At 48.8% G+C, this 27,563-nt stretch overlaps 13 protein-coding genes across 13 annotated transcripts; 6 read left to right on the top strand and 7 right to left on the bottom strand.

The window, feature by feature from the left end:
• Positions 1 to 501: 501 nt before the first annotated feature.
• Positions 502 to 871, top strand: PEX2_072130 (uncharacterized protein; the record flags this gene model as incomplete). Its single annotated transcript, XM_016744483.1, has 2 exons — positions 502 to 595; positions 645 to 871. 2 exons carry the CDS (start codon positions 502 to 504, stop codon positions 869 to 871), a joined length of 321 nt encoding a protein of 106 aa, XP_016597067.1.
• Positions 872 to 1,244: 373 nt separating this feature from the next.
• On the bottom strand, positions 1,245 to 4,087 carry PEX2_072120 (VIT and vWA domain-containing protein; the record flags this gene model as incomplete). Its single annotated transcript, XM_016744482.1, has 4 exons — positions 1,245 to 1,740; positions 1,808 to 2,865; positions 2,931 to 3,974; positions 4,022 to 4,087. 4 exons carry the CDS (start codon positions 4,085 to 4,087, stop codon positions 1,245 to 1,247), a joined length of 2,664 nt encoding a protein of 887 aa, XP_016597066.1.
• Positions 4,088 to 4,946: 859 nt separating this feature from the next.
• Positions 4,947 to 5,727, bottom strand: erg2 (C-8 sterol isomerase ERG2; the record flags this gene model as incomplete). The annotated part of the gene is made up of 2 exons (XM_016744481.1): positions 4,947 to 5,284; positions 5,355 to 5,727. The coding sequence occupies 2 exons, from the start codon at positions 5,725 to 5,727 to the stop codon at positions 4,947 to 4,949; spliced, it is 711 nt and encodes a 236-aa protein (XP_016597065.1).
• An 846-nt stretch (positions 5,728 to 6,573) lies between these two features.
• On the bottom strand, positions 6,574 to 7,712 carry PEX2_072100 (zinc-binding alcohol dehydrogenase family protein; the record flags this gene model as incomplete). The annotated part of the gene is made up of 2 exons (XM_016744480.1): positions 6,574 to 7,508; positions 7,571 to 7,712. The coding sequence occupies 2 exons, from the start codon at positions 7,710 to 7,712 to the stop codon at positions 6,574 to 6,576; spliced, it is 1,077 nt and encodes a 358-aa protein (XP_016597064.1).
• A 3,734-nt stretch (positions 7,713 to 11,446) lies between these two features.
• Positions 11,447 to 12,275, top strand: xgeA (putative endoglucanase; the record flags this gene model as incomplete). The annotated part of the gene is made up of 2 exons (XM_016744479.1): positions 11,447 to 11,811; positions 11,879 to 12,275. The coding sequence occupies 2 exons, from the start codon at positions 11,447 to 11,449 to the stop codon at positions 12,273 to 12,275; spliced, it is 762 nt and encodes a 253-aa protein (XP_016597063.1).
• Positions 12,276 to 15,072: 2,797 nt separating this feature from the next.
• On the top strand, positions 15,073 to 16,372 carry PEX2_072080 (cyclin family protein; the record flags this gene model as incomplete). Its single annotated transcript, XM_016744478.1, has 2 exons — positions 15,073 to 15,722; positions 15,778 to 16,372. 2 exons carry the CDS (start codon positions 15,073 to 15,075, stop codon positions 16,370 to 16,372), a joined length of 1,245 nt encoding a protein of 414 aa, XP_016597062.1.
• Positions 16,373 to 17,006: 634 nt separating this feature from the next.
• PEX2_072070 (uncharacterized protein) lies at positions 17,007 to 17,270 on the bottom strand (the record flags this gene model as incomplete). Its single annotated transcript, XM_016744477.1, has 1 exon — positions 17,007 to 17,270. One exon carries the CDS (start codon positions 17,268 to 17,270, stop codon positions 17,007 to 17,009), a length of 264 nt encoding a protein of 87 aa, XP_016597061.1.
• A 384-nt stretch (positions 17,271 to 17,654) lies between these two features.
• Positions 17,655 to 18,662, bottom strand: PEX2_072060 (SDR family NAD(P)-dependent oxidoreductase; the record flags this gene model as incomplete). The annotated part of the gene is made up of 2 exons (XM_016744476.1): positions 17,655 to 17,866; positions 17,939 to 18,662. The coding sequence occupies 2 exons, from the start codon at positions 18,660 to 18,662 to the stop codon at positions 17,655 to 17,657; spliced, it is 936 nt and encodes a 311-aa protein (XP_016597060.1).
• A 724-nt stretch (positions 18,663 to 19,386) lies between these two features.
• Positions 19,387 to 20,152, top strand: PEX2_072050 (BTB/POZ domain-containing protein; the record flags this gene model as incomplete). Its single annotated transcript, XM_016744475.1, has 2 exons — positions 19,387 to 19,430; positions 19,489 to 20,152. 2 exons carry the CDS (start codon positions 19,387 to 19,389, stop codon positions 20,150 to 20,152), a joined length of 708 nt encoding a protein of 235 aa, XP_016597059.1.
• A 1,326-nt stretch (positions 20,153 to 21,478) lies between these two features.
• Positions 21,479 to 22,337, top strand: PEX2_072040 (BTB/POZ domain-containing protein; the record flags this gene model as incomplete). The annotated part of the gene is made up of 2 exons (XM_016744474.1): positions 21,479 to 21,609; positions 21,665 to 22,337. 2 exons carry the CDS (start codon positions 21,479 to 21,481, stop codon positions 22,335 to 22,337), a joined length of 804 nt encoding a protein of 267 aa, XP_016597058.1.
• A 490-nt stretch (positions 22,338 to 22,827) lies between these two features.
• On the top strand, positions 22,828 to 23,577 carry PEX2_072030 (uncharacterized protein; the record flags this gene model as incomplete). The annotated part of the gene is made up of 2 exons (XM_016744473.1): positions 22,828 to 22,874; positions 22,926 to 23,577. The coding sequence occupies 2 exons, from the start codon at positions 22,828 to 22,830 to the stop codon at positions 23,575 to 23,577; spliced, it is 699 nt and encodes a 232-aa protein (XP_016597057.1).
• A 289-nt stretch (positions 23,578 to 23,866) lies between these two features.
• On the bottom strand, positions 23,867 to 25,499 carry PEX2_072020 (GNAT family N-acetyltransferase; the record flags this gene model as incomplete). Its single annotated transcript, XM_016744472.1, has 2 exons — positions 23,867 to 23,984; positions 24,049 to 25,499. The coding sequence occupies 2 exons, from the start codon at positions 25,497 to 25,499 to the stop codon at positions 23,867 to 23,869; spliced, it is 1,569 nt and encodes a 522-aa protein (XP_016597056.1).
• A 586-nt stretch (positions 25,500 to 26,085) lies between these two features.
• PEX2_072010 (putative proline utilization protein PrnX-like) lies at positions 26,086 to 27,525 on the bottom strand (the record flags this gene model as incomplete). The annotated part of the gene is made up of 1 exon (XM_016744471.1): positions 26,086 to 27,525. The coding sequence occupies one exon, from the start codon at positions 27,523 to 27,525 to the stop codon at positions 26,086 to 26,088; it is 1,440 nt and encodes a 479-aa protein (XP_016597055.1).
• Positions 27,526 to 27,563: the final 38 nt, after the last annotated feature.

The raw sequence follows: 27,563 nt of genomic DNA, 5'->3' as shown, positions 1-27,563 counted from the left end.
AGAGTCTGGCCATTTAACCAAAGAGTTAAATTAGCCAGAGCCCAATCGTCTAGTCATTTTGCTTCATCTCTCCTCCAAATCATCTACCGAGCCTTCCAACCCGCTTTCAACCCCAAGAAGCTCATTTGTAAACAACCATCTGAAATGGAAATTTGACAAGAGGGGAGAGAGACAAGAAAAATAAACCTGGTACTATCTAAAAAGAGACTGAAGCCAGCTAAATAGCATGTGAAAGCCTGACAAAGAAGGTCAATGCAATTACTCCTCTACCTTTATTTCTCTCCTCTCCTGTCCCTGATTTCTCACTCTGCTTTTATCTTGTTTCAATCTTCCTGTCCTTCTCTGCATATCTTTGACCACCACATACAGACTCACCGTACCTCAATTTCGTCGACTTTCTTGACGGACCATGCCCGACTTTCATCCTGATACATTCGTATATCTAAATCAAACCTCACCTCGGTCCACATATACCGGATCGCTTCAGAAGTCTTGAACAAAATGTCACTTCCCGAGGAGGTCCTGGTCAAAATCTCCCAACATGTGGTTGATACTTTGTCTTGGCAAGATGTGTGGAAAGCAAGGCTCGTGAATAGTACGTCGATTCCTCCGCATACGCCGATACAGAGATCTAACCCTTCTAGCCACCTTCAATCGTGAGATAACAGCGCTCTTAATCAAGAGCCCTCAACTTAAGGTTAAGGGCTTAGGCTTCAAGCCTGGATATGCCGGACTTCGCACCCATTCAACTCCTGGGATTCCCTCATTCCTGGGCGTTAAAGCCTACGCAATCGTCTCCGTCTTTTCTCCTCCACCACCACCACTCACGCACGCTTGCCGTGGTCGCGGTTCAAAGCTCCTCTCGAGGTAATCCCCACATCCCTACATTCCTGTGGCCGAGGCTGACCCTATTTCCCTCGTAGTCACCACTACTGAAGTCTAACCTGGTGCGGGGGCTGCCTACATCGATCATATTGCGAAAATCCTCCCGACGAGAAAAGAGTACATCCCATACCTACATACGTATCATAGCGTCGGATGATGAACATAGGTCATTATCTCTATTTTTGAAACAAAAAATGATATGAGGGCTTTCCTTCCATTGCAAAACTATCCAGTATTTTGTGTTTTTCTTTCTTTTTCCCCAATTCCAAGCAAATATGTATCGTCATCCCCTGAGCAATCTTGTAAGCAAATGTGTAAGAACCAATATCAAAATCCACCTTCTTCACCGAGACCGTCTCTTAGATCATATGAAAAATCCCTGTCTGCATTGTTGCTATGATAGCCGCAGGTGAACCCTGACTCCGCATCTTGTTCAACTCCAGTCGAACCCACTCGGAAGCTTTGGCATAGACAAGCTCCCAAACAGCCCTCAACGCTGGGTGCCTCCTCCGTAGCCATTCCATTGCAAGCAGAGTTGCGATAACCGTAGCCTCGTCGCCATGCGGGAACCCATTTTCAATCTCTCGATTAGCACGGTGGTACAGTATCGCCAATTTTTCCATTGTTGCGTTCATGTCACACTCCAAAAGCTCAAAGAGTTCGGTCGACCACATCCAGCTACCTTCAAATTTTTGCAGCTGAATAAGTTCGTGCATTCTCGTCTGTGGAGGAGTCTCGGTCTGAATAGGAATCCCGCGCCTTGTAATTGCCATCATTTGGATCCGGGGTCTGCCAACCGCCGCCATCTGAAGTGGAGGCCCTGCTGCCATTTGGGCTTGGTTAAAGCCACCAAGTCTTGGAGTTGCAGGTAAGTTAGGTGCATTAGACAGACAGCCCAAGCCTCCAGGTTCCATGGGTGTACACTGTGATGCTCCGTAGTACTGAAAGTAGCCTGGGAAATTCTGAATCAAACGTTGGGATCTCGCAATACTGCGAGCCACCAGTGCGTGCGCATGCATTCGAGAACCTAGAACTCATCATTCTAGCAGCGGCTGGAGCATATGACGACCTAGAAGACTGGAAACTTGGAGAAACTCGCTCTACGGCATGTTCCTTCGGGGTGTGTTCCTTCGGGATATGTTGTTCCGAAGACGAACAGCTGCTCTCTTCCAAGGCCACGAACGAGCAGTATTTTCCAGTGACCTGGAACTTGATTCCGAGGTTCTGGCATTCATGCTCTGCAAGCCTCTGCTTTGTCTCTGCGTGGAGCTGTTTGAATTCGTTTCCGTTCTCGCCCTTGGCATGGGAAAGCCAGCCGTGTCCCTCTTCGAGGTCAATCACAGCTTTGCGTGAAGCTAGTTGGTGGATTGTCTCGCCGGTTACGATGTCGCAGATTGGGATCCGCAGCTCTAGTGGACCGTCGTGGGAAGTAGCACTGAGTCTCAAGGAAGTAGGGATCTTCTCGGACGAGTGCGGGTCCATTAGGAGGAAGATATTTGTCCTGATGAACGGGTACAAGGGTGGTATGTTGTAGGGAGCTTGGATTACCCTTGGAGAGGTGAGAGCGGGAAGTTTTACAGTTGCTCTCTTTTTGGCATCAACATCCACATCGGGTTCCTGGAAGCTCTCGTCGTACAATAGGATTGGCTGCGATGAGCTGTGTGTTGTTTCTTCCCTGGGAACATCTCCATCTCCCTCCTTGTCTTTGATCTCAGTCTCAGAGTCGGTAATATTCTCAGTCTCGCTCACAAAGTCGAACTCCTGCTCTGTTTCGGTGTCATATTCAACTTCGAGCTTATAGTCGTGGACGTGAGGGGTCAGAGCACCCTTGAGCATACGGACGACCTTACGGTCAAGCTCTTCATACTCCGTAACTGATTGGCAGAATCCATTGCCAGCTCTTGCGATTCCCTCAATCAAAGAGTGAGATGCGGCTTTACCAATCCCAAGGGAGAAGAACCGAGCAGTATTGTCAGCAGCCTTTTCGCGGACGAAGTCGAACAATTCACTCTGGTGGTATATCTCCCCATCGGTGAGGATTTTACATCCAGATCTTTGGAATTGAGTCGATTTTGCACAGTAGCGACGACTGCGTGTTGCATCTCGGTGCCACCCATATTCGCGTCGATGGTGCCAACAAATTCCAAAGCTTGCTGCAGACTAATTGCATCGTACACCCGACTTGTTTCCCACATGAAGGAATAGGAACTCCCAAAAGAGCATATATTGAAGCAGATACCGACAGGCAAAGACTTCAGGAAAACTTGGAGTGCAGATCTCAGGGTTGGGATTTTGTCCCCCATGCTTCCACTTCTGCCAATCACAAAGACAACCTCGGGATTAGCCGGTCGCAGGTTGAACTTTGGAACGAGTGTTGCTATCAGGGCTCGCTGGTTAGGGATGGCTGGATGCCTTTCAAGCAATGCGCAAGGTGTATCGAGGCCGTCCGCTTTAATGAGAACGACAATGTCTTGTTCAAGAACCACGGGTCTATTGTTCTGTAGAATGACAGAGGCAGATGCTTGCGACGGCTCAAAGGCAGCGGATGTTGCTGGTGTAGAAGATACACGTCCGAGGGAGACCTTGACCCGGTGGCTTGGGGATTCCAATTCTCGTATCACCAAACCCTTCTCAATCTGAACATCAACAGTGATAGACATTCCTTGAAGGTTGGCTGGCGGACCTAATGAAGATAATTGCATTTGACTGTAAGAGGCTCCAGCTCCATAGCGAGGAGCGATGGTGCTTGGTAATGTGTAGCGGATGCCGTCTGTCTGGGAGTCCTGTTTCAACTCTCCCACGAAAGTGATGTCGACGGTGATCTTTCCACGAGCAGGGACGTTGCCGAGTCGAATGACAAAAACGTCATTCATGGAGGTGTGGTCCATGACAGCAGCAGTCTGATTTTGGGCCACAGCATTTTGGTAGTCCGTATTGGCCTGTGACTTGGTCTTCACCTTGCTGTGCAGCAGACGAGATCCAACCTTACATTCGAACCCTACAACACTGACACCATCGTAAAGAGGGAAGTTGTAGGATATCTCTTCGATGGCCTTGTCAGATGGGTTGAAAATGTCTGTGTCAAGGTTCTACGGGCTGCGGAAGACAGGATGGTTGCATGGGCCTTGAGTGAGACCTGCGGGAGGTACCGAGGCTTCCAGGTGCCCGGCTCATTCCAAAGGCATCCACAGTAGCCAGCCATGATGGGCTATTGTGCTCAGGTGAAACAATAGCCAGAGGAATGAAGTGGTGACGAAGAGGCCAAGTGGATAAAAGGTTAGGAACAAGGATAGTAGAAAGTGAGGTGTGATAAAATAATTTGCGTTGATTGCAGACTTTGATAGATGGATGAAAGATGAAGAGAAGATGCGCAAGCAAACTGCAAGCTTTTATAGAGCTGTCCATTTGTACATTCATAGCCATCCAGTTCGCAGAGGGTCCGTTTGTCGGTCACAGCTCAGCAAGAGCTTATTCTGACAATCGATTTACTTTGAAGATGATTTTTATTCACTGACTCATTCAATTCACTGGGGTCTACCTAGGTAGGCTGGGTATGATGATTGAATTTCACTTTGACAACCTCTGGACCCTGAGCCTTAACTAAAATTTTGGTATCTTATAGATAGCTGCGCAAATGTTAGTTTTAAAAGATGTCTTTGCTTCCAAGGGGAAAGTCAAGTAAGAAGTTAGGAATCGCCTAGCGAGGATGTGACTACTTTGCAGTGAGATTATCTATCTAAAGCTATAGGTCACTTGGAACTATATAGATCTCCGGCAGTCTACTAATAACCACTGGTGGTACTACGTGGGAGTATCGTTCCATACTTCGAAGGTCATGCCTCAATTCCATGATCAGTGTCCCAGAGGCAGCTCGACAACCTCAGCTGATGATTTCATTAAAAAATATGCTCGGTACTACCAATTAAGTATCCAGTAACTTTTACAACCGGAACAGCACCTCGCCAGGTGCCCAACCAATGCCCATATCATACATTCCACATAGACCTCATAAACCCAACTGAAGCCTCCATATCAACAAAAAGCCAAAATGGTATCCTCAATTACAGCTTGTACTGCAACAAGTTGCCGACCATCTCACGGGCAGTGATGCGGGTGGTAGCCCACAAGGTCGGGAAGTCCAGAGTGCTGGAGAAGGTATCGGCGTAACCGAAGAAGAGCATGGGAGGGATCCAACCACGGGCGTACTCGAGCGCGAAGCAAGACTCATCCATCTTGTACTGCTTGACCTGGCCGCGGACCAGGTGGTGCACGCTACCGGCGGGGTAGACCTCGGGCTTGAACTCACCGGGGACGTAGGCGAGCTGGGTTCCCTGGAGGATGTTGAAGTAGTCGTCGGCGGTGTGGCGGCCGGTGTGGCCTTCAGTTCCAATAGCGGTACCTGGGAAAAATCCAATGTGGTTAGAAGGGGAAATGGATATAGTAGTCTTTGTCGCGGGCGCAAAACTCACCGAAGATTATCAGGTACTCGGTGATACTGGCGTGAATCACGTACATGGCGCCCATTGCGCCGCCGGCGTTGTTGAATACCCACTCCTCCTGGGTGCTCAGGTACTTGGGGCCGACTTTCTGCTCCAGCTCGGCAACGATGAAGTTGACGATGGAGCGGGTGTCTTCGCCGTGGGCGCTGATGGCGCGCTGAGAGACATCGTGCAGGTGCTCTGGGTCGAAGATGTAGAATTGCTCAAGGCGCGCATCGAGGTATCGGTAGACGGCGGAGAAGAACGCCAGGAAAATGGCTAGGTAGCTGAGGGTCTTCAGGGAGAAGCAGCGGCAGCGGCAGCCGGAGCTGGAGCTGGAGGACTTGGAGGATTTGGAAGGCATCGTGGGGATTGGGGAAAGGTCCTGGAGTAGAAAAAAGAGGCAATCGAGCATTTAAATTTAATTTCAGCCCCTGGCGAAAACCCCGGAGTTCCACCCGGTGGGGCATCAAAGCAAAACAATTGAGATTCTCCCTCGCTTTGGTTCAATTCATTACTACATGATATAAATAATCAATTCCTTGCTCAAATGTGTCTCATATATTAATATATCAATTGAATACCTACACTTCCCATGTATTGGATATTCGATTTGTAGAGTGTTTGTATAGTTTGGGATAGTTTGTAGATGTGTTTGTATGTGTTTGCATTGTTTATTTTGGCTGACGCATCAACAGGCCATGCCGGATGCTCGCAATCCGAAATATCGTCTCTTCTATTGGCCAATCGTCCTCGATAATGCATTTCGTCAATGATTGTTGCCTACACTAGGCACTGTACATTGTCCAACATATACGGAGTAGTACATCCCGGTGTGACCACCTGTGCACTCTTCGGTTGATTCTCATACCTCCAGCACCGAGACACGCTAGTCTATATTAGGATAACCCACGGAATATAGATATTCCTATATCTGTATCAATACGGCAGCTTACATTAAAGAAAATACAATGCTATGTTTCTAATGCATCAAGCCGTACTATCTCCATGAATTCTGGTACGGGCCAGTACATGCCAGCTCAGGGCTTACTAGAAGAGATTATGAGAGTATAAATATTTTAATAGTATATAGAGTGGGAAAGATTGAATTTATGTTCATAGCACGCAAAACACTCGCGTGACCAATATGGAATTCGTCAGTTGATCCCGTGAAAGTTCGGCGTATATATATGGTCCTGATCAAAACACATCACAGACGAGATTGTCGCAGTCCATCCGTCTCGGCAATTCTGAAAACATACTTGACTGCACTTGCTTTCCCACCTTTCAGATCCTGCAGAGCACTCTCTATCCCTTTCAATCCCCCGGGAACGACTTCATAGGGATGGCCCTTAAACCAACCTTTGGACAACCCTCTTGCAAAGAATTTGTACATCACGGGCCCGAAATCCTCATCATTCAAGGCACCTAGAAGCCGCTTTTCTCTTTTAATTCCGGGGTAACTGGCAGAGTGAACTCTCCCAACTTGGGTATATGAGAGCTCCACGCTATCGGGTATGCTCTCATACGTCTTCCGCGCCAATACGACGGTGATTTTGCCGGTACTTGCGTCCAAAACCTTTGCCAGGTTCTGATAGCTTCCTTTCCCGGTCACAGCATCGAAAGCGTACTCCAGCTTTTCGCCATCTTCCAGCGCTTCGCGCAAGCCCGCGACAACTGCGTCGTCGCCATTGCGGTAATCAACTACAGTATCCCCCTTTGACCGATCAATGAGAGTCTCAACAAATGAACCGCCCTGACCAGCCACACATATCAATGGGTGTATGTTGGATAGAGAAGCTAATTTGACAGCGAAGGCTCCCACGGCACTCGCAGCTCCATAGATGACAAGAGGGAGCCGTTGTTGGGCGGGACGCCAGGGAACAGGTAGGTTAAGTCTCTGATATAACCCGAGGGCAGCAGTCATACCAGCGAGCGGGATAGTAGCGGCTTCTTCGAAAGAGACTTGTTCAGGGATGTGGAATGTGGTATCTGCGCGCCCGACTGCGTATTCGCCATAGCTTCCATGTGGGCTTAGCATCTCATGGAAGCTAGCGACCCTATCTCCTGGTCGGAACTCAGTCACGTTGCTGCCAACTGAGTGCACAACGCCGGCTATGTCATCGCCTTGGTTGATGCCAGGGACTATACGTAGAATACATCAGTAGAGCTTCTAATCTACTGGTAAATCAAAGTCGCCAACTCACATCGTTCGGCCATCGCCCAATCTTTAGGATTGGACCCAGAGACATGCACCTTGATTATGAGATGGTCTGGGCTTGGAATTGTTGGGAAATTCACATCTTGGATAGTGACTTTGAGGTCTTCTGATACCACGGCTTCTTTCATTTTGACGGTGCTCAGTATGATATTGCAGTGCCTATCAAACCCTCAATGGCAAAGGATTTCCAAGCAAACAGTTCTAAATTTGAGATATCTGTATATGAGGTACTTAGAAAACAAGATTTCGCATTGAAGTTCATGTATGTTCTGATATGAATTTCCCCGAATGCCGACTCCACCCCTGCCCAGATGCCGAGGTTCAAATTGATTACACATCATATGTTGCATACTCCGTACCCCTGAGTGGATCTAATCTATTCAAAATTAATATCTAAATAAAGAGACATTTGAACTCAACTGTCTGCTCTAGTAACATGGCTACTGCAAGTTTCACGATTGTTGAAAATATTAATGGTAAATCCTTAGACAAGTTGGTGCAGTCCGCGGGAGCGCATGCCGAGATATATCTTTCTATCATGTGCCCCGAATTTCAAGGATAGAGTTGATCAAGCACAACCGATGCTGTCTCTAGCACAGCTTGCAGGTGACCCTCTCCAGGTTTCTTCTTTAAGTAGCCCATTTCATTGTACCCCCCGGTGAAAAAGCAGACGCCTTTCTACACTAGTAGGAAGTGTACGATGTTATAGGTCGCACGATCAAGACCAGTCTTTCCGAAAAGCGCTTCCCTTGGGGTGTAATGCCAATATCCAGTTTCCGTTCCCTGCAGCTTGGGTATAGTGTGATAAGGGCGATTGTTGTTGATCTCGCTGGGAGTCACATCTTCGCTCCTGACAACGGATTGGGTAAAGAGATTGGCGTTTCTCGGATGCTGAAACGCTGCATTCGCTGGGCTTACGTCTGGTGGGCTGTTGGTACTAGGACGCATGGCTAGTTTGACTGTCTTGGCTGGTATGATTGCTAGAAGGAAAAGGAGAGAACAGGGCTCACTAGAACGAGACCTGAGCGTTTGGAAACATCTATGTTGTGGCTTTTTTCTCTCCAAAAAGTGCTGGGTGAACCCTATTAGACCGTAGTGCAAGACATCTCATCATTCCGAAATCATTGGTGATCTACATACTCGTTGCACTGATATGATTCATGACTGATTCTTGAAAAACTTGATGAGACCCCGGAACCGTAACAGATGTGGCCTAAGCAATGTGTTTATTTAGTAAATAAGACTGAGATATCTGACCTGCAAATGGACAATATATGTCTTGATAGAAGCGTACCTAATCTCGAGTCGACTCTAGGACTGCACGGGTATATCTATGGATGTATTGATGTCGAAGCTTCCGGGCTAGCAGTTTACATCGTTTGCAAGATATCAGAGTAGCTGGTAACTTCTATGTACGCATGCACTCATGTATGCCTTCCTTTTTGGGCGCCTTCCATTTTTGTCAAAATCGTCACCAACCCTAGTTTCCCCATTGCCTTAAGCTACTGGGAGGGTATAAATATCCCCGTCCTCCCCATTTTTCTTTCTCTTCTTCTTTCTTCCTTCAACCCTCCAGGTCCACATTGCACATCGTGGTTCCTGGACGTTCAGTCTCCCTTGGTCTTTGCTGCGGTGCAGGTTAGTCTGATGGATAGGGGCCTTGGTCCTGGTCCAATGGCACGAAGCATGTCGCGGCCCGGACTCGTTCCCCCCGCGCCCTCTGTGGATAACAGACTGTACTTTCCTGGGGTCTCCACTGACCTGTGGGAGCTGAACACCGTGCTCTTTGAGCCAATTTTTGGAACCCCCCCACAGAGATAGNTTTTGGACCCCCCCCCCCCCCCAACAGAGATAGCGCTCTGTTGTCCAAGGGTTCCTTCCTGAGGACAGTTCTTTTCTTCAATGTTGATGTTTGTTGACAGTGTGTTTGCCTAAGGCCTGTATGTCTGTTTACTCTTGTCTCTTTCCTTTTTCTCTTACATGTTGTCTGTTGGTCATGAAATTCTTTTTCCATTGCTTTGTTGATTGTTTGTTCACTTCAGAACTTGTTTGATTTATTCTTGTCTCATTCATACATATTGTCTGTCATGAATCTTGTCCCTATTGCTTTGATGTTTTGTTCTTTGCTAGTTAGGGATTTAAATTTAGAGATATCCTATACTGTTGCTTTACGATTACCCCTTATTCTTGCATCATTCTTATATCCACTCCCTTTAAGACAAGTCCTTGGGCACTCTATATCACGGTTTATTGGTTTTTAGTTCTTGGCAAAGGATGACTTGTCCCACACATGGGAGCTACTCTGTATAGACTAGCATGTCTACTATAACGTACTATACAGGGGCCACTCTGTCTCAGATAGCTAATGCTGTCTGAAAGGAACGCCCTGTTCTCATGGATCAGCTGGACACTGGCTACCCTACACCGCGTTTTAGCCATAACCTCATACTCCACTCTTATGCACTACGGCTGGGTATCCTACAGGCAAGTTAGACTTAGGTCACGCAGTGGCAACCATTGTGAATCACAATTAGAGCCTGATTTCCACATGCCAGTATGAAATACTTCCATTGACAACCATCTGGTGTATCCAATATCAAAGACAGCTTCTCCTGCCGCCAAGTGCTCACGGAAGTAGCCGGCTTCGTTTGGTACGTGCACAAGGTCCTTGACTGCTGCCTTGACCGCCACTGTCTGTTCCAGGTGATACAACGAGGGTGGTTCGTGCTTGCTGACTTCTGTCACCAGCAAAATGCCATGCTAGACCTATGTGAAGGATGCGAAGCCAGTAGGCTAATAAAGGCTAAATAAAGGCTAAATAAAGGCTAAATTTGGTGATTGAGTGAGGATCCTAGCAGATGACGATTATGATGCACCCATCTCTGCTCTGAGAACTCCGTACAGGACATACCCCTCAAGGCGATATCCGGATGAAGAACCATTTGGGACCCCTGTACGGAGTAGTTAGACGTGCATTTTAAGGTCAAAATGTCGATCATGGCCCGTTGAAAAACGGTCGGCATTCCGCCATGTCTCCGTGAAGGACATATCCAGCCAAGGTCTCGGAATCAGCAGCCTTTTTTTCCGGCGACTTAAAGGAGATGATTTGTGGGGCACGTGCAGCTGAAGAACCCAAATGACCCTGTGGATTGGCCTATGTGGATTGGCCTCCTTGCACTAGTCGATTTGACCATGTGTTCGGACATTGCACAAATAATGGATACGGAGTACACTCACAGAAAGGGTCTAAATACCCTCGGAGAAACTTCGCAAATATTTCAAGTTGACAGTTTATTCAGGGGAACCTCGGATTCTCGGGATTTTGCAATAAAGCGGATACCTTCACCATCTCCGATTTGACCGCGTTCTAGAAGTAACCCTTCGCCCCCGCCCCACTCTGCGACGCCGTCGTCTCATATTCGCTGCTAACGGAGAGCTTCTCGATAGGGAAACGAATAAAACACGACGGAGGGAACGAACAAAGCCCTGCAGAACAAGGGTTCCTGGCTACAGCCACACGTTATGCGACAATCTTTCCCGTATTCCGTAGCCTCTGCCCCATGCAAGCTTTTTTAGGTTTTGGTATTATCCGATGTTGTGGGGTGCTGCTCACGATCTCGTTGGATAGGAAATAGCACGCCCCCAATATGAAAAGTGAGACAGGACTGTTCGGTGCTCTATACGAAACGTGAGCCCATCACCGGTCTAGAGTTCAAGTTATTCCCTAAACAGCAGACCTCCGAATGAAGCCATGTACAAACAGTATAAAGTCGACCGACAAACCCGACTTCATGCCACCAGAACGAGCCCCCTTTTCAAAAACAACCCTCATCCACCCTGAACACCAGTTCCAACAGCAACCATGAAGTCCTTCATCGCCCCCATGTCTCTCGTCTCCCTGGCTCTGTCCGCCGTGGGCGATGCCTCCACCGTCCCTGCCAACGGAGCCCTGAATGCTCGCAGCGTCCAATTCTGCGACCAGTGGGGCACAACCACCACTGACAAGTTCATCATCTACAACAACCTCTGGAACCAAGCCAAGGATACCAACGGCAAGCAGTGCACCACTCTCGACTGGAGCAACGGCAACGCCGTCGCATGGCACACCTCCTACTCGTGGGGCGGTGCCTACACGAACCAGGTCAAGAGCTACGCCAGTGCCGCGCTCAAGTTCACTCCTCAGATCCTGAGCACCGTTAAGAGTCTTAAGTCCGCCTGGACCTGGAGGTAAATTTTTTTTTGACACCGGTGCACGTGGTTGAGGATGAATACCCGCTAACCACCTCTGGAATAGCTACTCCAACACCAACATCGTTGCCGATGTCGCGTACGACTTGTTCCTCAGCTCTACTCCTACCGGCAGTGAGGAGTACGAGATCATGGTCTGGCTTGCCGCTATCGGTGGTGCCGGCCCTATCTCCAGCACCGGAAAGACCATTGCTACCGTCTCTCTTAACGGTGTGGAGTGGGATGTCTGGGTCGGTCCCAACGGCAATATGACTGTCTACAGCTTCGTCGCTAAGTCTGCCGTTACCAACTTCGGTGGTGACCTGCTGTACTTCTTCAACTACCTCACCCAGAACCACGGTCTGCCCACCGACAAGTACTTGAAGACTGTCCAGGCTGGCACTGAGCCCTTCATCGGTACTGCTGAGCTGACTGTTTCCAACTACTGGGTTGAGCTTCTGTAAATTGTCAGTCAGACAGTTTTAGCACAAGTGGGTGATTGAGACTTGGATCTTCTTACTCTGCTGTTTAAACGGCGAGTTGGGTGGTCTGAGAGAATGTATAATTAGGACTTGGATGAGATGGTGTATTCATTGAGAAATGAAATCACACTAAAATCCACACAACTTGGGAATGAGCGATAATTCGCACTTCCAATAATAGATACACCTATAAATATCAATAAGACACATGGTCACATTAGTATCAACGTGCTACACCTCCATCCACACGGTCGCATAGTCAGTGTTCCACTCCAATCCCACCCGTAGACCTCACCCAGATGATTTCTAACCGCCGACCCTACAACTGAAACAAGCCCTACCATCCTGAAACCGCCCCATCCAAGCGCCTATCTCCACCAAACACTCAGGATCACAACGGCCCCATAACGATGGAGCCTAGTCCACAGGTGTTCCCACAGCTGTGGGAACATCTGTGCGAACACCTGTGGGCATACCAAAATATCGCAAAAAAAGAACCTAGTGTATCAAGCACTCTCATCCAACCGCATATCCAACAGCGACACGAGAGCGAGACGCCCGATCCTGAAACGAGGCGCAGTCTCCCACCAACATTCCAAATCGCACACTGATTCGGCTCAGGCGGGATGGCGGGTGACGACCCGCGCATGGGGTCTGGGGTAGTGAGAACGCAGGAGGTAGCGCGCGTAGAGAAACATCTAAGAATATAACAAAACACAAAGAAAATGCGTCAAATGGAAAATGTAAAATGTAAAATTAGAAACACCCAACGTCGCAGCGCTTCCATGATGTTGGGATTGTAAGCGCTGGGCGGAAGGGCGGGAAGGTGGGAATCACGCTGGCGGGGGGGAAGACGGGCGCTTATATAGATGCATGTGTACTCCGTATGCATATGCAGTGTGTTCTGTCCTTTTTTTAGGCTACGGGAGGGTGTGGATGGAGTATGGAGTACGGAGTACGGAGTAAATGGGAGGAACCAACATGCTAAGAGTGCTATGCACGGAACATTGCATGCATCCCACTCGATTACTGCATTACTGCATGGGTCGGGGAGAAAAGGAAAAAAGTGGTTGGGAGGAGGTTGGTAAATTCGATAGATCCAAAGGGCGAAGGAAAAAGGGTGATCGGGAACCTTTGGAATGATGTGACCTGCCTTATGTGAGGCGGGATCACTTCAAGGTTCGGATAATTATCTGTTGGTTGTTGGTATTTCTCTAGAGGTCATAGGTCATAGGTCATCGGGCATGTTGAACATATCCCTCGAACACGCTAAACTCGCGCCGTGACAGGGGGATCCAATGAGAGGGGAAATGGAGTGTACTCCGTAGAAAGGACAGTTGTAGCTGTAAAGGAACACTTTGACAGGGATTCCAGGTGTCTCGCCCCACGGTGATCAGATCGGAAACTGACAGGTTTCGAGTGATTGGGCACTAACGCGAGTTCGCGGCGCCAACTTGAAATCGCCACATTTTGTTTTTTTCAGCTGAGGTTTGTTTTAGGTGATTGACATGTTGGTTTTGTTGGATTCTTAGTTTGATTCGTACAAAAGATTAGGCAGTAAGGTAACATTATGTAGGACCTATGTTGTCAATAGACTATTTACTATTTTGGTACGCGTTCAAGGAATGGAATGACCCGTAGTTATGAGACGATCGCGAGTTTCATAGTTCTTGAATAATTGAGTGGAACCTATACTCCGTATTGTATGGGCGATCCTGGATCGGCCGACTTTGTGATGTTGGATGGGATGCCAATATGCCCCTTATTTTGGTCTAATGTATAATGTACAATACTATCACACGTAGAATTCAAGTTGACCAAGTAAATCCAGTTAAATGTCCAACGTTGGAAATAACCAACAATCAAAATGAGGCACGCCACCCTCTATTGGATGAATCTAGGGATAATAACGCACAGGTACAATAATAGTCTATCAAGTGTACATCACCCGTTCTCTATCGGCAAATCAGATCACTTTCCTTCGTCTCAGACTCCGCGCGCCAAAAAGGTTGGAGCATCTTAGATCCAACTATGCAGGTTCTCTCTATTCTACCCCTGTGCTTGGCCAAATCCTTCTGTCTTCTAACTGGATGACCCGTCCTTGCAGGGGAAAACACCGTATCCCCCCCCTCCTACTCCCACTCTGGCGCATACCAGATACTATAACTAGACAGGTATTCCGCCCAGATTCTTCACGAGATTCATCCACATGCTCAACGTCGTCATCCTTTCCTTTTATAATTGCCCTCTTCTTTTGATCAGTTCGCCTTTTCTATAATAATTTCAACCAGAAACATTATTTCCAATCTATTGCTCACTTGCAGTGAACTGTGGATTGTGTCTCGAATAAATATCGTTCTCAGGTCTCACTTTGAAGCTCTCAGTTAGGGCTATCGATAGGCGTTGACACGACAACCCCAACTATCCCATCCTTACTGCAACATTCTTTTTTCAAGGAAAGAAAAAAAGAAAGTACTTCATCTGAAAGTTATCCTGCTGGTCAGGAATTCGTTTTTCTCAATTCGACATTTGTGTTTGGTCTTTGATCTGATTTTCGTCTTTGCTTCACATTGTGTCGACTCTCATCTGATACAAACACAAAGACCTTTGTCTCGTTTTTCGTCTAAAGATCCTTGAATTGGATTGTTCGAGACAATCCATTGCCTTTTGATCTCACTTGATCTCTGCCTATTTATCGACATACTTAATTCCCATCCTCGACCTCTTCTCCGACATCCTACCTCTATCACCCCTCTCTATCATATTCCTCAATCACAATATGGATTCCTTGACACTCAACCGAGCGGCTCTCGATGAGTTCGTTACTACCCGGGTGACTCGTGAAATGGTGTCATACCTTGCTCAACAAGCAGCCCAGGTCATCCGCTGTGAGGCGCATGTGACCAACACTGTCAACCACAACGGCCAACCTACACCACCATCCACCCCTCCAATGGAACCCTCTGACCTGCCTGCTCTCCCCTCAATCGAGGCCTTCATCGCCTCACTCGTCGCCCGGTCGCAGGTGCAGGTGCCCACCCTCATGAGCTGTCTCGTCTACCTCGGTCGTCTTCGTTCTCGTCTGCCCCCAGTCGCAAAGGGCATGCGATGCACAGTGCACCGCATCTTCCTCGCCTCACTCATCCTCGCCGCTAAGAACCTGAACGACTCCAGCCCCAAGAACAAACACTGGGCCCGTTACACCGCAGTGAAGGGATTCGAGAGCTTCGGCTTCTCTCTCCCCGAGGTCAACCTCATGGAACGCCAGCTTCTCTTCCTTTTGGATTGGGACCTGCGCATCAGTGAACAGGACCTCTTCACCTACCTCGAGCCCTTCCTCGTCCCCCACCGCCAGCGTCTCATCGCCCAAGAGCAAGAGCGTCTCGACGAGGAGGAATACCGCCGCAAACAACAACAACACCGCGAATGGTATGGCATCCCGTTTTATAGTCTAATATCCTGACACCCACTAACCAACCCTTAGGCGCCGTCTCCACGCATCAGCGGATCTGCTGGCCAGCCGCCTCCGTCGTCAAAAGCTCGAAGCCCGTGGCGAGACCCGTCGCGGAAACGAGAGCTCCATCCGTCGTCTCCCTAGCCACGTCTCCTGTCCAACAATGCACAACGCCCACTACGGAACACAAAACGTGGCCGAACACGAACGCTACAATCCCTACCAGCGCCAGCGCGCATCCCCCGCCCGAATTAACCGCTCTACTTCCCCGCCATCCGTCTGCGACGTGCCAGCACTCTCCCACGCCGAGACCTTCAACTCTCTCTGCTCGCGCTCTTCCAGCGTCGCACCAAGCTCGAGAGGCACACCGGCTTCCATCAGCACAGTTTCCTCCCAGGGTGCCGATGACCTCTTGCTCACCGACACATCCCGCAGCCCGGCCTCCCTCTCTCTCAACTACGGCTATGTCAACGTCGCTCACATCGAATCAAAGAAGTCCCTCGAGCCTATCCGCCAACCATCCAAGAAGCAGAAGACCAGCAGCCACGCACACAGCGGCGGCTTCGTCGCTCGCTTCCTCGCCTCCGCAACCGGCTCCTACATGGGCGGTCGTCGGTCTCACTAATCGAGCCGGCTCTCGATTTCTCTTTTCTTTTTGTGTTTCCTTTAGCAATCTGATCTTTACTTAATCACCGATGCTACCTATTCACGCATCCCTCATCTTTCCTATCTATCTGACTATCGATTCCCTCATCAACATTCCCATATGACTTTTATTTCCTTTTCACATTTCCATATTTCTGCTTTTGAAAAAGCTGTTCACCCGTTGATACGCACATGTGCCAATACCCCTCGCTCACACTTGCCATTTGATGTTTACATACGTCATCTAACATCAAGTATGAGCTTGATTTCATCAGAGTTGTTATTCTCCACGCTTTTCCTTTCGTCTTTTATCCCTTCACACTCGCTACTGCATCTGCCTCGGGTGTAACTTCGGCGTTTGTATGTCTGTCTATGCTTATGGTCTTACATCTCACTCATTTTACACTCTCGATGCTATCCAAGAATCACTATGCTTAGACTTTTTTTTTTTTTGCTCGCCCTCGCCCTCGATGTACGTTGTACTTTTTGATGTACTTACCTCCTACTTGGACAATCAAACTTACTACTCAATTCGGATCGCGTGTAATACTGTAAACTGTAATATGTAATGTAAAATCCTTGTTGTACAAAGTCTATTTGCATGAACATTGAACTCAATCCCCACACCCCTTGCGCACCCATTCAGGGTCAAGGAGGGGGTTTTCAGCATGGATCTTCCGGATCTTTGCTCCGAGTGCTTGAGCGCTCCCACACTTCTCCCATGCAAGGGACATGTATTGTTGTTGGAGGTTAATATATGTGCCAGAGCCTCCTGGTTTGATGTTGCCTTGAACTGCCTTGAGAAGCACCTGAACTCGAGGAATCTTGAAGGCGTTGATCCTTGGCGCCGCATTGTCTGTCAGCTTCGCCGTGATCATCGCAGAGTAGAAATTTGGTGGTAAGTCCATTGCCGTGCTTCTTCTTCTATTGGTGGAATCGCTCCTTCGTCGGCAATGGCAGACATGCGAATGAACTCCTTGACCTTCCAATTCCACCTAAACCAGTCACTAGCATTATCCAATACCGGAATACCATTAAAATATATTAATTTTAAATGCCTCGAACCTTTTAGTCATGTTGGCAATGGACTTTTCCTTATTACTTCACAGCTACTATTCCCTGAGCAATTCTATAATTCCTTTCGTTGGTGTCCTTATGCTAGCACTCGACTATGTAAATGGCACATGTATTCTTTAATAGACTGGCGGCTGTGCAGTCCCTTCATCCTGGGATGGCCGCTGCCAATAGAAGAGGACACTCGCCTACTGAGTGCCTGGCAAAGGCTGGCCGCCCACAAATCGCGGAAATCCTTGGTAGCCGAGCCAGAGCTCACCAGTGCCCGACGGGCCACCGACAATCTCCTCCTTACGAGCCTTGAGCTCCTCAATATCCCAGGAAGCGAAGACTATCTTGTTCTTAAGGAATTCTGCATCGAGGGATACAATCCAGACAAGGAAGTCTGCGGGAAGGGAGACTGCCAAAGAATGATTGTTAGTTCCCTAGATATAAAGATGGAGCAGCCGAGGACAATATCAGTTATACTTACTATCATCAAAGGCGAACGGTAATTTGATTGACTCTGACAGCTTAGCAGACATAGCTGTTTGGAGGAATCCGGGATGAACATTGTGAAGCCGTACTTGCGGGTTCTTGACAGCGAAGGACTGTAGGATCTTGACAGCGGCCATCTTACTACTCACATAGGCGCCCATGCCGGGGAACAGGGGAAATATGATACCCGCTGTCGTAAGATTGACCAATGTGACTGGTTTATCCTCGTCGGGGCTTACGTTCTTGTTTGCCAAGACTAGAGCCTGTGCGGTCACCAACGAACCGACGACGGTAGTCTTATAGCCGTCCAGAAAAGTAGCCGAGTCGGCATCCAGAAGTGGAACAACGGGGGCTAGCACGCCAGCGCAGTGGATAACAATATCGATGCCGCCAAACTCGGCAGCCACCTTATCCATAGCATTTCGGACACTCGCAGCATCACATAGCTCAGCCTCGTAAGTTTGGATAAGCACCTCTGCATGCCTGACATGTACAATGTTGGCAGTTTCTGCTAAGGCGTCGGCGCGTCGACCGAGGAGGATGAGGGCTCGGGGGCCTGATGCAGCAAAGGATAAGGCTGTGGCCCGGCCGATGCCGCCAGATGCGCCAGTGATCAACACAACCTTGCCCGCAGAGGAGAGGCCGGGCTGAGTCGGATTGATGCCATCATAGGTGGCGGAGTGGATGACCTTAGTGTATGAGGGCGACGGTGGTGCCATTGCCTAAAAAGTTCGGCTCTCTTTGTCTCTATGTCGTTTGGTCTGCAGTGTGTGTTGTGCGTGAGAACGGAAGCCAGTAAGTAGGAATGTGAAAATAGAGCTGGAGGGAGGGGCAAAGTCTGGACAATATATACCTGGGCATCCTGGTCTATTCCGTATACCATCCTCCTATGTAGGTAGGCGGCAAACCGGAGTCCCAAAGGTCCGATCACCGATTATCAACGGGTCTGAATGGATCTCGGCCCGTTTCCGCAGGGGTGCATGGGGGGTTACTTCCCAAAGGGCAGGTACGGACTCCGAGGTTTCTATGGTGGATCCTAAATCCGCAGACTAGGGCCCATAGCTAGATTGCCTACAGCATGGGTGGTCACCTACGTGGGGCAATCTATAATTACCGGACCAATGATGCCTTTCGTATATTTCCTTTCTAGATGTCACTATATAGCTGAATGTGTGCGGTAAAAATGGTGGAAGTGGTGGAAGATGTGCAAGCAGGTTTTTGCATACATAATACTTAGATATAGCATATGATTACCTACAGAGGTAACATCCATGATGGCTGAACCTGCCAAAGTAAGTCTCATTCTCCACTTCTTCCTCCAGATCTGACCTCGCTCGGGATCAAGTCACACCCTCGCCATTCATCATCCACAGTGACTTTTCAGGGCTTGAATTTTTTTCTTACCTTGAAAGTCAGTCGACTATCTTCTCGAGGCCTACAAAAATGGGGGACCCAACCAAGGGAAGGGTTGAGCAATTCACATCTGAGTAAGTAAGCCGTGTTTCCCCGGCAAAGGTGTGTCTTAACATTTTCTCATCTACCTAGTATTATCCCGCTCTTTCACGGCCCTTTCATCAAAATACGACTTCTACCAAGCGAAAAAGAATACACAGTTTCAAAGCCCCTTCTGTGCGCAGAATCTCCGGTCTTTTCGGCGATGTTCCAGCCCGGATTTCGAGAAGAACAAGAGCAAACAGCAACCTTGCAAGAGGAAAGAGGCATTGTCTCCACACAGAGTACCCAAGCACTCATTCACTGGCTATACCTTCGGACTGTCAAGTTTGATATCCAGGACAAGACAGATCGAATCTCGGCTGCCATAGAGCTCGCAAGGCTCGCCGACAAGTATGGTATTACCGGGATCGAATCCGATGTGAGTGATTATATCCAATATATCATCGACTACCAAGATCCCGAATTCTCGGTATGCAATGATAACAACACCTGGCTCATATCTGACCACATCATCTGGGGGAGCTTCTTACCTCGTGAGCATCCTGTGCGCCGTACCTTGGCCGTAGCATGCGTCGCAGGGTATCTCGGAGGCAAGAACCACAAATTCGCCCAGGAGGCCGAGGATTACCCTAACTTTGGAGCTGATCTTCTGCGAGAAGTGCGACTAGCCTTGAACACCTCACACTGCTCTGGCGGCAATGTCTCCTTCACGGATCCTTTTACTGAAGGAGAAATATTCTTGGGTAGGAGTTAAGCGGAGTTGAGCTGCACTTGAAAATCAAAGGGAGACGGAGTCTGGGTATTTCTCAAGGGCTAGACATGCTTTACGATATGCATGCTCGCATGGAGATTACAACTACCGATATTGCTACACAGCGATAATCAAAGGAAGCCTAGGTAAAAAAATCGAAGGTCTAAATTGAGCAAAGTCCCAGAAAAGATCTCATTCAGTCAATAGAGTACACTCAGTTATGTTGGGTTGATGTTTGTAGTCACAGCATAGAAGACAAACAAATGGCATTGAAGTCATCATATAAAGCCATTTCCATCGCACTCATCAATCTTCTCCTTTACAACCCATGGTCAGTCATTTCAAACAGTCAAACCATCGCAATGTTCCAATCAACTGGTTCTTCCTTGTGGAGTTCACCTTTCGCAATATCGTGGGTAAAAGATTACTTGGGAATGTAATTCACTTTCTAACGCTTCGGTATCTAGTACGCTCCCCCTTTATCACGGTCCTACTATAACAACATTCTTCGAAGATGAGGGTGGTTCAGAATGGACTATCTCTAGAGCACTTCTGTGTGCAAAGTCGCTAGTCTTCAAAGCCCTGTTGAACGACAATTTAGATCTCCAAAAGCCGATTCATCAAGCAAATTCTTCTGACCAATCCATCTCCCGACCCTGATGAGGATTTGTACCATCGCCTACATTCTGACAAAATTCACGCGGGAATTTGCTTGCCTCGTGCTCATCCGGTACGCCGTCTTTTGGCTATAGCATGCGTTGGGGGGTATCTTCAAAGCAAAAATCACGAACATGCCGAGATGGCTCAGCTATATCCTATATTCGCAGCTGACCTCCTCCACGAAGTGAGGCTTGTGCTGAACCGATTGGAACCCCTTGGTATTACTACCTTTGAAGACCCTCTTAGCGGGGAGAGAAGGAGGCTAGATAGAGATCCGGTTCCACAGGGATGAAATGTTGATGTGCAAGTGTGATTGCATCTGGGGAATCTACAAGGTCTTAGTTTGGGGGAAATTGTTAGTTGTTGGTACTTACCTTGGCATTTGTTGTATGGGGACAATAGTTGGGGATTATTTGGAGCAAGACTGCTATGCGTCTACAGGTCTTGTTGGGGAGCTCAGCAATAACATTGGGATCAAAAGAGACTGAGCACAGCTTGTTTGCTTGTTTGGGCAGTTTGAGCAGTTTGATAGATCGTTGTATTTGTAGCTTTGAAGGCCTTTCTTTCTTCCTTTCTTTCTTTCTTTCTTTCTTTCTTTCATTCTCTCATTCCACAAAGCCATCGCACCATCCCACAATCATTACAACCAGCAAGCATACCAAGACTTCTATGACGACTGACGGTCTCATAGCAGTCAGTCCTCTCTATATCAAGCTAGCATTCACCTCCTTCAAAGTCGTTGACAAGTCAGTTGAAATGAGCAAGACGTCCGAAGAGAGTGCTGGGCACTTTGCAACGGCGTAAGTAAGGTGTTACTTGAGACCAGTGTCCACTATCTAACACTTTATTTTCTAGGAGGCTTCCCCTCTTCCACGGTCCCCTCATTACAATTCGAATCCAAAACGGCCGTGAATATACAGTCTCAAAAGAGCTGCTCTGCGCAGAGTCACCAGTCTTTACAGCCATGTTCGAAGGTCCTTTTCGAGAAGCCCAAGAGCAGACAGTAAACCTCGAAGAAATGGAAGGCGTTATCTCTCAGCGAAGCCTTGAAGCACTTCTCCAATGGTTATACCTTGGGGTCGTCAAATTCGACATTGAAACCCCCGGAGAACATATCTCCGCTGCCATCGAGCTTGCAAGGCTCGCCGACAAATACGGGGTGACCAGGATTGAACCACAGCTATCAAATATTATCAAGGATACTATTCTTGCTAACCCCGATCCCACTGCGACGGAGAAATTCACCCCTATCGACAACAACACCTATTGGCTAAATGACCAAGACATTATTTCGGCAAGTTTCCTGCGCGATGGACATCCCGTTCGCCCTCTGTTGGCTCAAGCCTCCGTCAAAGGGTTTCTCCAAAATCGAAAGCATAAATTCGCCAAGATTGCTCAGGAATACCCCAGATTTGGAGCTGACCTCCTGCATGAAGTCAGCCTGGCCCTGAGTACCCTGAGGCCCCATAACACTGTTGACTTTGAAGACCCCATTGACAGGAAAAGATGGTACATGAGAAGAGATTGAGTTGCAGCCTTGAGGAAGTTTGATTTCGTCTGGCAATTCTATGTGCGAAATCGGAGGAATTCGTTGGCGGTTATCTGAGTGAGAACTGTCATGAATCTACGGGTCTCGTTGAGAGGCCCGTATGGGTTACTTTTATCTCTATTCCTAAGCAATGATATCGATCTCAGCCTTTGAAATGAGCATAGGTAGAAATGCAGGACTGAGAACAGATTGCGTACTTGTTTAGGGGTTTTTAAAATGCTAGAAAGATACTCGCCTACTGCAATTTTAGGCTTTTTGGTCGAATGGGAAACTCCAACAGGTAGTAGTCAATTCTCTTTAGATTGTCAATCGATCATTGTCGAGACAGCGTTTCCGCCTCATGCGGATAGGACCTTGCTCCCACCTTGTTTGATCTTCCTTCTCCTTTGCCCCCCTCTCTCTTTCTCCTATCAACATATCTCAATACGACCCAAGGTTTTCTTCCCAATACTCATTCACTACCTTCAAAATGAGTGATACTTCAGAAGACACGAAAATCCCATCCTTTGCAGCCTCGTATGTCCGCTATATTCCTCATGAAACGACATATCTAACGCTTTGACTTAGTACTCTTCCGCTTTACCATGGTCCCCTCATCACGATTCGAATCGAACCGATCAACCGAGAATACACGGTGTCGAAGAACCTCCTCTGCTCGGAATCTCCAGTGTTCTCAGCTATGCTCGAAGGTAGACTTCGAGAGTCCCAAGAACAAACAGTAACCCTACAGCAAATCAAAGGCGTTTTGTCTACCCGGAGTTTCGAAGCCCTTCTTCAATGGCTATACCAGCGCACTATCGAGTGGGGTTACATCTCAGAAAAAATGCGCATCCAAGCCGCCGTAGAGCTCGCCAGACTGGCGGAAATGTACGAAATTCCCTGGATCGAAGACGCGCTGGCGGAATACATCAAGGATATCTATGCCAGAAATGATCGTCTCGCTGATACGCGATACAAGCTGGATGATGAGGCGATCTTTTTGAGTGAGCGCCATCCAGTACGCCGTGTCATGGCTCAAGCCTTCGTTCTACGGTACCTCCAATGGGAAGATGATTATGAATCCTCAGATGACTTGATGACTCAGGAACATCCTAAATTCGCAGCTGATCTTCTCTACGAAGTGAGGGAAACACTGCATACTCTGAGCAACCTGGACGTTCTTACTGTGGAGGAGCCTATCACCAAGAAAAGAAGGCTTCTGGCGAAGGTACACGAGTGAATGGATCTGGGGAATCTATGAGTTTGCGAAATCGAAGGGTTTCATTGGGAGTTTGTGCTAAGGCACTGATCTTTGCGGGTTGTTTGGGGCAGGACTTTATGCGTCTACGGGTGTCATTCGGAGGGTATGATGGGTCAGGAGTGGTCGCTCTATTGAGATAAGCCGCCCATGGCAAATGGCCCAGACAATATTTCAAGCAAGTCAAATATCAAGAAATTTCAAAATCCAGGCAATGCTAGCTGTCTCGTAAATCGTGATCGTCTCAATGCAAATCGCCACTGTGGCAGCTCTATAGAGCCGGGCTTTCCCAGTACTCGCGCTTGATTCTCATGATAGCAGAGTGCTTATGCGGGAAGCTGACCTCGCCTTCTTTGTAGAAGCCTGCTTGCTGGAGGTAATTAATGAGTCTGCGAAAGGTTAGCATGATCATCTTCCTTTCCCTAGTCCCTCAAGTTGGTGTCAACAACTCACTTTATATTATCAATCCGCGGCTCCAAAACCACAGATTCAGTTCGCATATCCGACAAGAAGCAGTGATGCACCAACGCACTCAACCAAACCGCAACCCGATGCGCACCCCGGAACTCCTGTTCTCCAACGAGCAAATGAATCCCCCGATCATAATTACCCACATTATCCACAAGTCGTCCCAGCCGATCTTCCTTAACCCAGTAGATCTCAAAGTACCCAAACGGCTTCCCGTCCCAGCACCCGATAACAGGGAAACTGTGTCGGCTAGTCAGACTAGCCAGCAAGAACTTCTCCTGCACATGCTTCTCTCCACCTTCACCCCACATCGCCTCCACACGGGGTACATTCATCCACCGGTGCAGGGTATCCAGATCTGAGGAGATATCCTCAGTAAGATGCTGCGCGATGCTCGTCACAGACGAGGTAACAGGTGTCCCGGGTCGACTTTCAGTAGCCCCCTGCGCCGTCATCGGCACAAACGCCACGCGGAACGAGAGATACTGACTCAGACTAGGGATGTAGCGCACGTAGAAGACCTCGCCCTGGTGCGGCGGTTTCGGGCGCACGGGGTGTCGCACCCCGTTCGTGGTGGTGAACTGCAATGGCGGCGGCGGGTAGTATGTCGGTAAATGACTGCCAGACGTGAACGGTCCTACCGAGGTGAACGGGCCCATATTCGCCGTGTGGAAGGTTGCTTCCATGGGCGCTAGCGCCAGCGGCGCTGCGACGGCTGGGCCGCTGTCGGGTGCGGGCGATACATTCCGCGACCGGTAGGGAGGTGTTGATGGACGGCCTCTGCTCGGCGTGAGGGTGAAGAGGAATAGACGTGGGTCGAGCTGCCAGAAGCTGCGTCGGCTGACGAACATCGTGGACCAGCTGCTTGAGTCGCGGGTTTCCATGGGCTGGAGGCCGACAGAGGAGTCTTCGGTCGCTACTAGGCCCATTCGTTCAAGTTTCTGGAGCAGGTTCCGGCCTTTGAAGATTCCTTCGCGTTTGACGTTGATCCGCCATTCGCCTTTTGGTCGCCCGTTGCGCGGGGTCATGCTTGACGCCGCGGTCTCCACGTGGAGGTCTGGTTCGGGCTCGTGGAAGTACCACCATAGAGTTGCCCACAGCATCATGGCGATCTGGCGTGTGGGTGAGGTCACAGGCTTGAAATCGCTTGTTGGTGGGTTGACTATATACGAGATGTAGAGGGAGTCGCGGGTCAAGGTGGGGGTGGTGAAACGGGTGAAATTATCTTCGTCGTCGCGGGGTTTCTCTGGGTCTGCTTCATCTTTCTGTTTGTCCGGCTTGGGAAGCTTCTCGGTGTGGATTATAATTGTCCAACCTGGGGGGAAGGTGGAGTTGTGCTGGACGTTAAAATCGGCGGATTTGAAAGTGAACCCACCAAAAACGGGCGAGACGTTGAAGGTGAGGCCATTGGGCAGGTAGCAGGTAGTGTTTCGCATGGCGAGGTTATTTTGGAGGTGTTCTGGGGAGTCACAAGACCTCTTATAGAAAAGTAGACTTTTATCTCTGCTTTAGCCCCTCACTGCGCGGGGTGGAAAGAATCGTGCACCAACAACAGTAGCTAACGCAGCTAACGCAGCTAAAGCAAAGATATCCAATACCAATAGCTGTATTGGTAATGCGAAGCTGAAGATTGCCCAGAGGAAAAAAAAAAAGAGGTAAGATTCTCGGAGAGGTTACATACCCGATGACGCAGACCATCAGCCCACTATCACCGTACTTGGAAAGGTGTGTACAAGCTTTTAGTTGACCTTCAAGCTATATTATTATATAGATGATATTACTTCTTTTTTTTTCTAGCTCTAGAATGGTATACTCTGATCAAGGCCATAGCCATATTAATCCATGTATTGTTATCTCAATTATTTCAAGTTTCTCTTGATTTAAACATTGGTGGCTCTCCGGCAGATCTCTGTTGATCGTCGAAACTTCCATGGAACAAAACAAGTCCCAATCAAGCCAATAGGAAGCAAAGTAAAATAAGCAAAAAGGTATCGAATCGAAAGTCAAAGCCCACAAAACTCCTCAGAAATCCTCCACTGTGGTCCCCAACTTCCGCTCCCGTGCCAAGCGCACCAAATCTCCGCCAGTCACGAGATCCATTAGTCCAAGCCCAACCGATTTGTAGATGACATTCCCCCGCTGTGACCATTCACGCAGGCTCTTTTCTTCATCCACAGTGGCGGCATCACGGGTGGCATCACGAACCATCAATAGCTCACCCAACTCAACAACCTGTTTCGGCCTGATTCCGGCTTGGATAATCTCGCCCGCCTCTTTCATCGCCGCGTCTAGGCTATCCACTACAATCACACCACTACGGTGGATATGCTTGTGCCAATGACGATGCGCAGGTTGCACATTGACCTCATCTCGGAGGATATCCGGGTGAATCTCGGCCATGTGTGCCTTGTATGATCCAATCGCACAAATCAACCGGCCCTTTTGACGGCCTTCGCCTGAAGTGAGGTACTCGGCAGGGAAAAGTGGTTCTGGAGAGGGTGTACAGCAGAAGATCGCGTCGGCCTTGCGCACATGATCCTTCAAAACGCGACTATACTCGCCGAAATCAGTGCTGACGGCGGAGAACTTGACGTCCCCGCGCCATTCGATATTTTCGGGCTGGTAGATCTCTTGAAGAAGCTTGGCTGCGCGCTCGAATGAACGGTTCACAATGTATACCCGGCGAATGTCCTCGCCGCGGAGAACCAGCGCCAAGCGAATGTGCCAGTAAGCCTGGGTACCCGCTCCGAATACAACAATCGTGCGCACCTTCTTGCGTCTGTTGAACATCATCAGCGAAGCCAATGCTGTGCGGAATGCTGTCAATTCGTGCGCGTTGATCAAGGCGAAGGGCAGACTTTCGCCATCTAGGAGTGTCACGCTGCCGCGCGGCGATGTGTCACGAGTTCCTGCGCCCGGCCAAGCGCCAAGAGTTCGAGAAATATTCGAGGTGACATTCTGCTGATTGACACAACCAGTGAGGAGTGTCGAACTACCCGTGCTGGATCCTGCCACGCTGCTTTCAGTTGTGGTGGTGACGGGACTGATCGAGTTACTGTCCTCTTTGTCTTCCGAGCCCACAGACAAATCGCTCAAGTCGGAGGATATGGAAGCCACCGAGTTTCGGAAAGAGCCTCGTCGGCGCGTCTGTTCCTTCTCTTGCATATCCACAGTGTCCCGTTCAATGGTACAGCCGGCATCGCCCCCGTCCTGCAGGGAAATCATCTTGATGCCGATTGTCTGGCCCGTGCTGGCGGGCATGAAGATGGTGGTGGTGCCATTCTTGCGAGTAATGGCAGTTCTTTGGGGTTGGTAAGCTGCTGAGCAACCTTCCTCCTGAGATCCACTGGAGTATTCTCGTAGAGCTTCGGCGAGATTGCGCTGCAGATTAATTATCTCGTCGCGAGAGAGGTCATGTAGCAGCTCGCGGAGCTGTGATCGGGAGAGGACGGTGAGAGGCATGTAGGCGGTTCGTACTGAAACCACAAAAAGGAGAGAGG

This window comes from Penicillium expansum (assembly GCF_000769745.1).
Source record: "Penicillium expansum strain MD-8 chromosome Unknown contig238, whole genome shotgun sequence".
In the NCBI taxonomy this organism is placed as follows: Eukaryota; Fungi; Ascomycota; class Eurotiomycetes; order Eurotiales; family Aspergillaceae; genus Penicillium; species Penicillium expansum.
The sequence above is the reverse complement of the archived record's forward strand: the minus strand, read 5'-3'. Positions and strand labels throughout refer to the sequence as shown.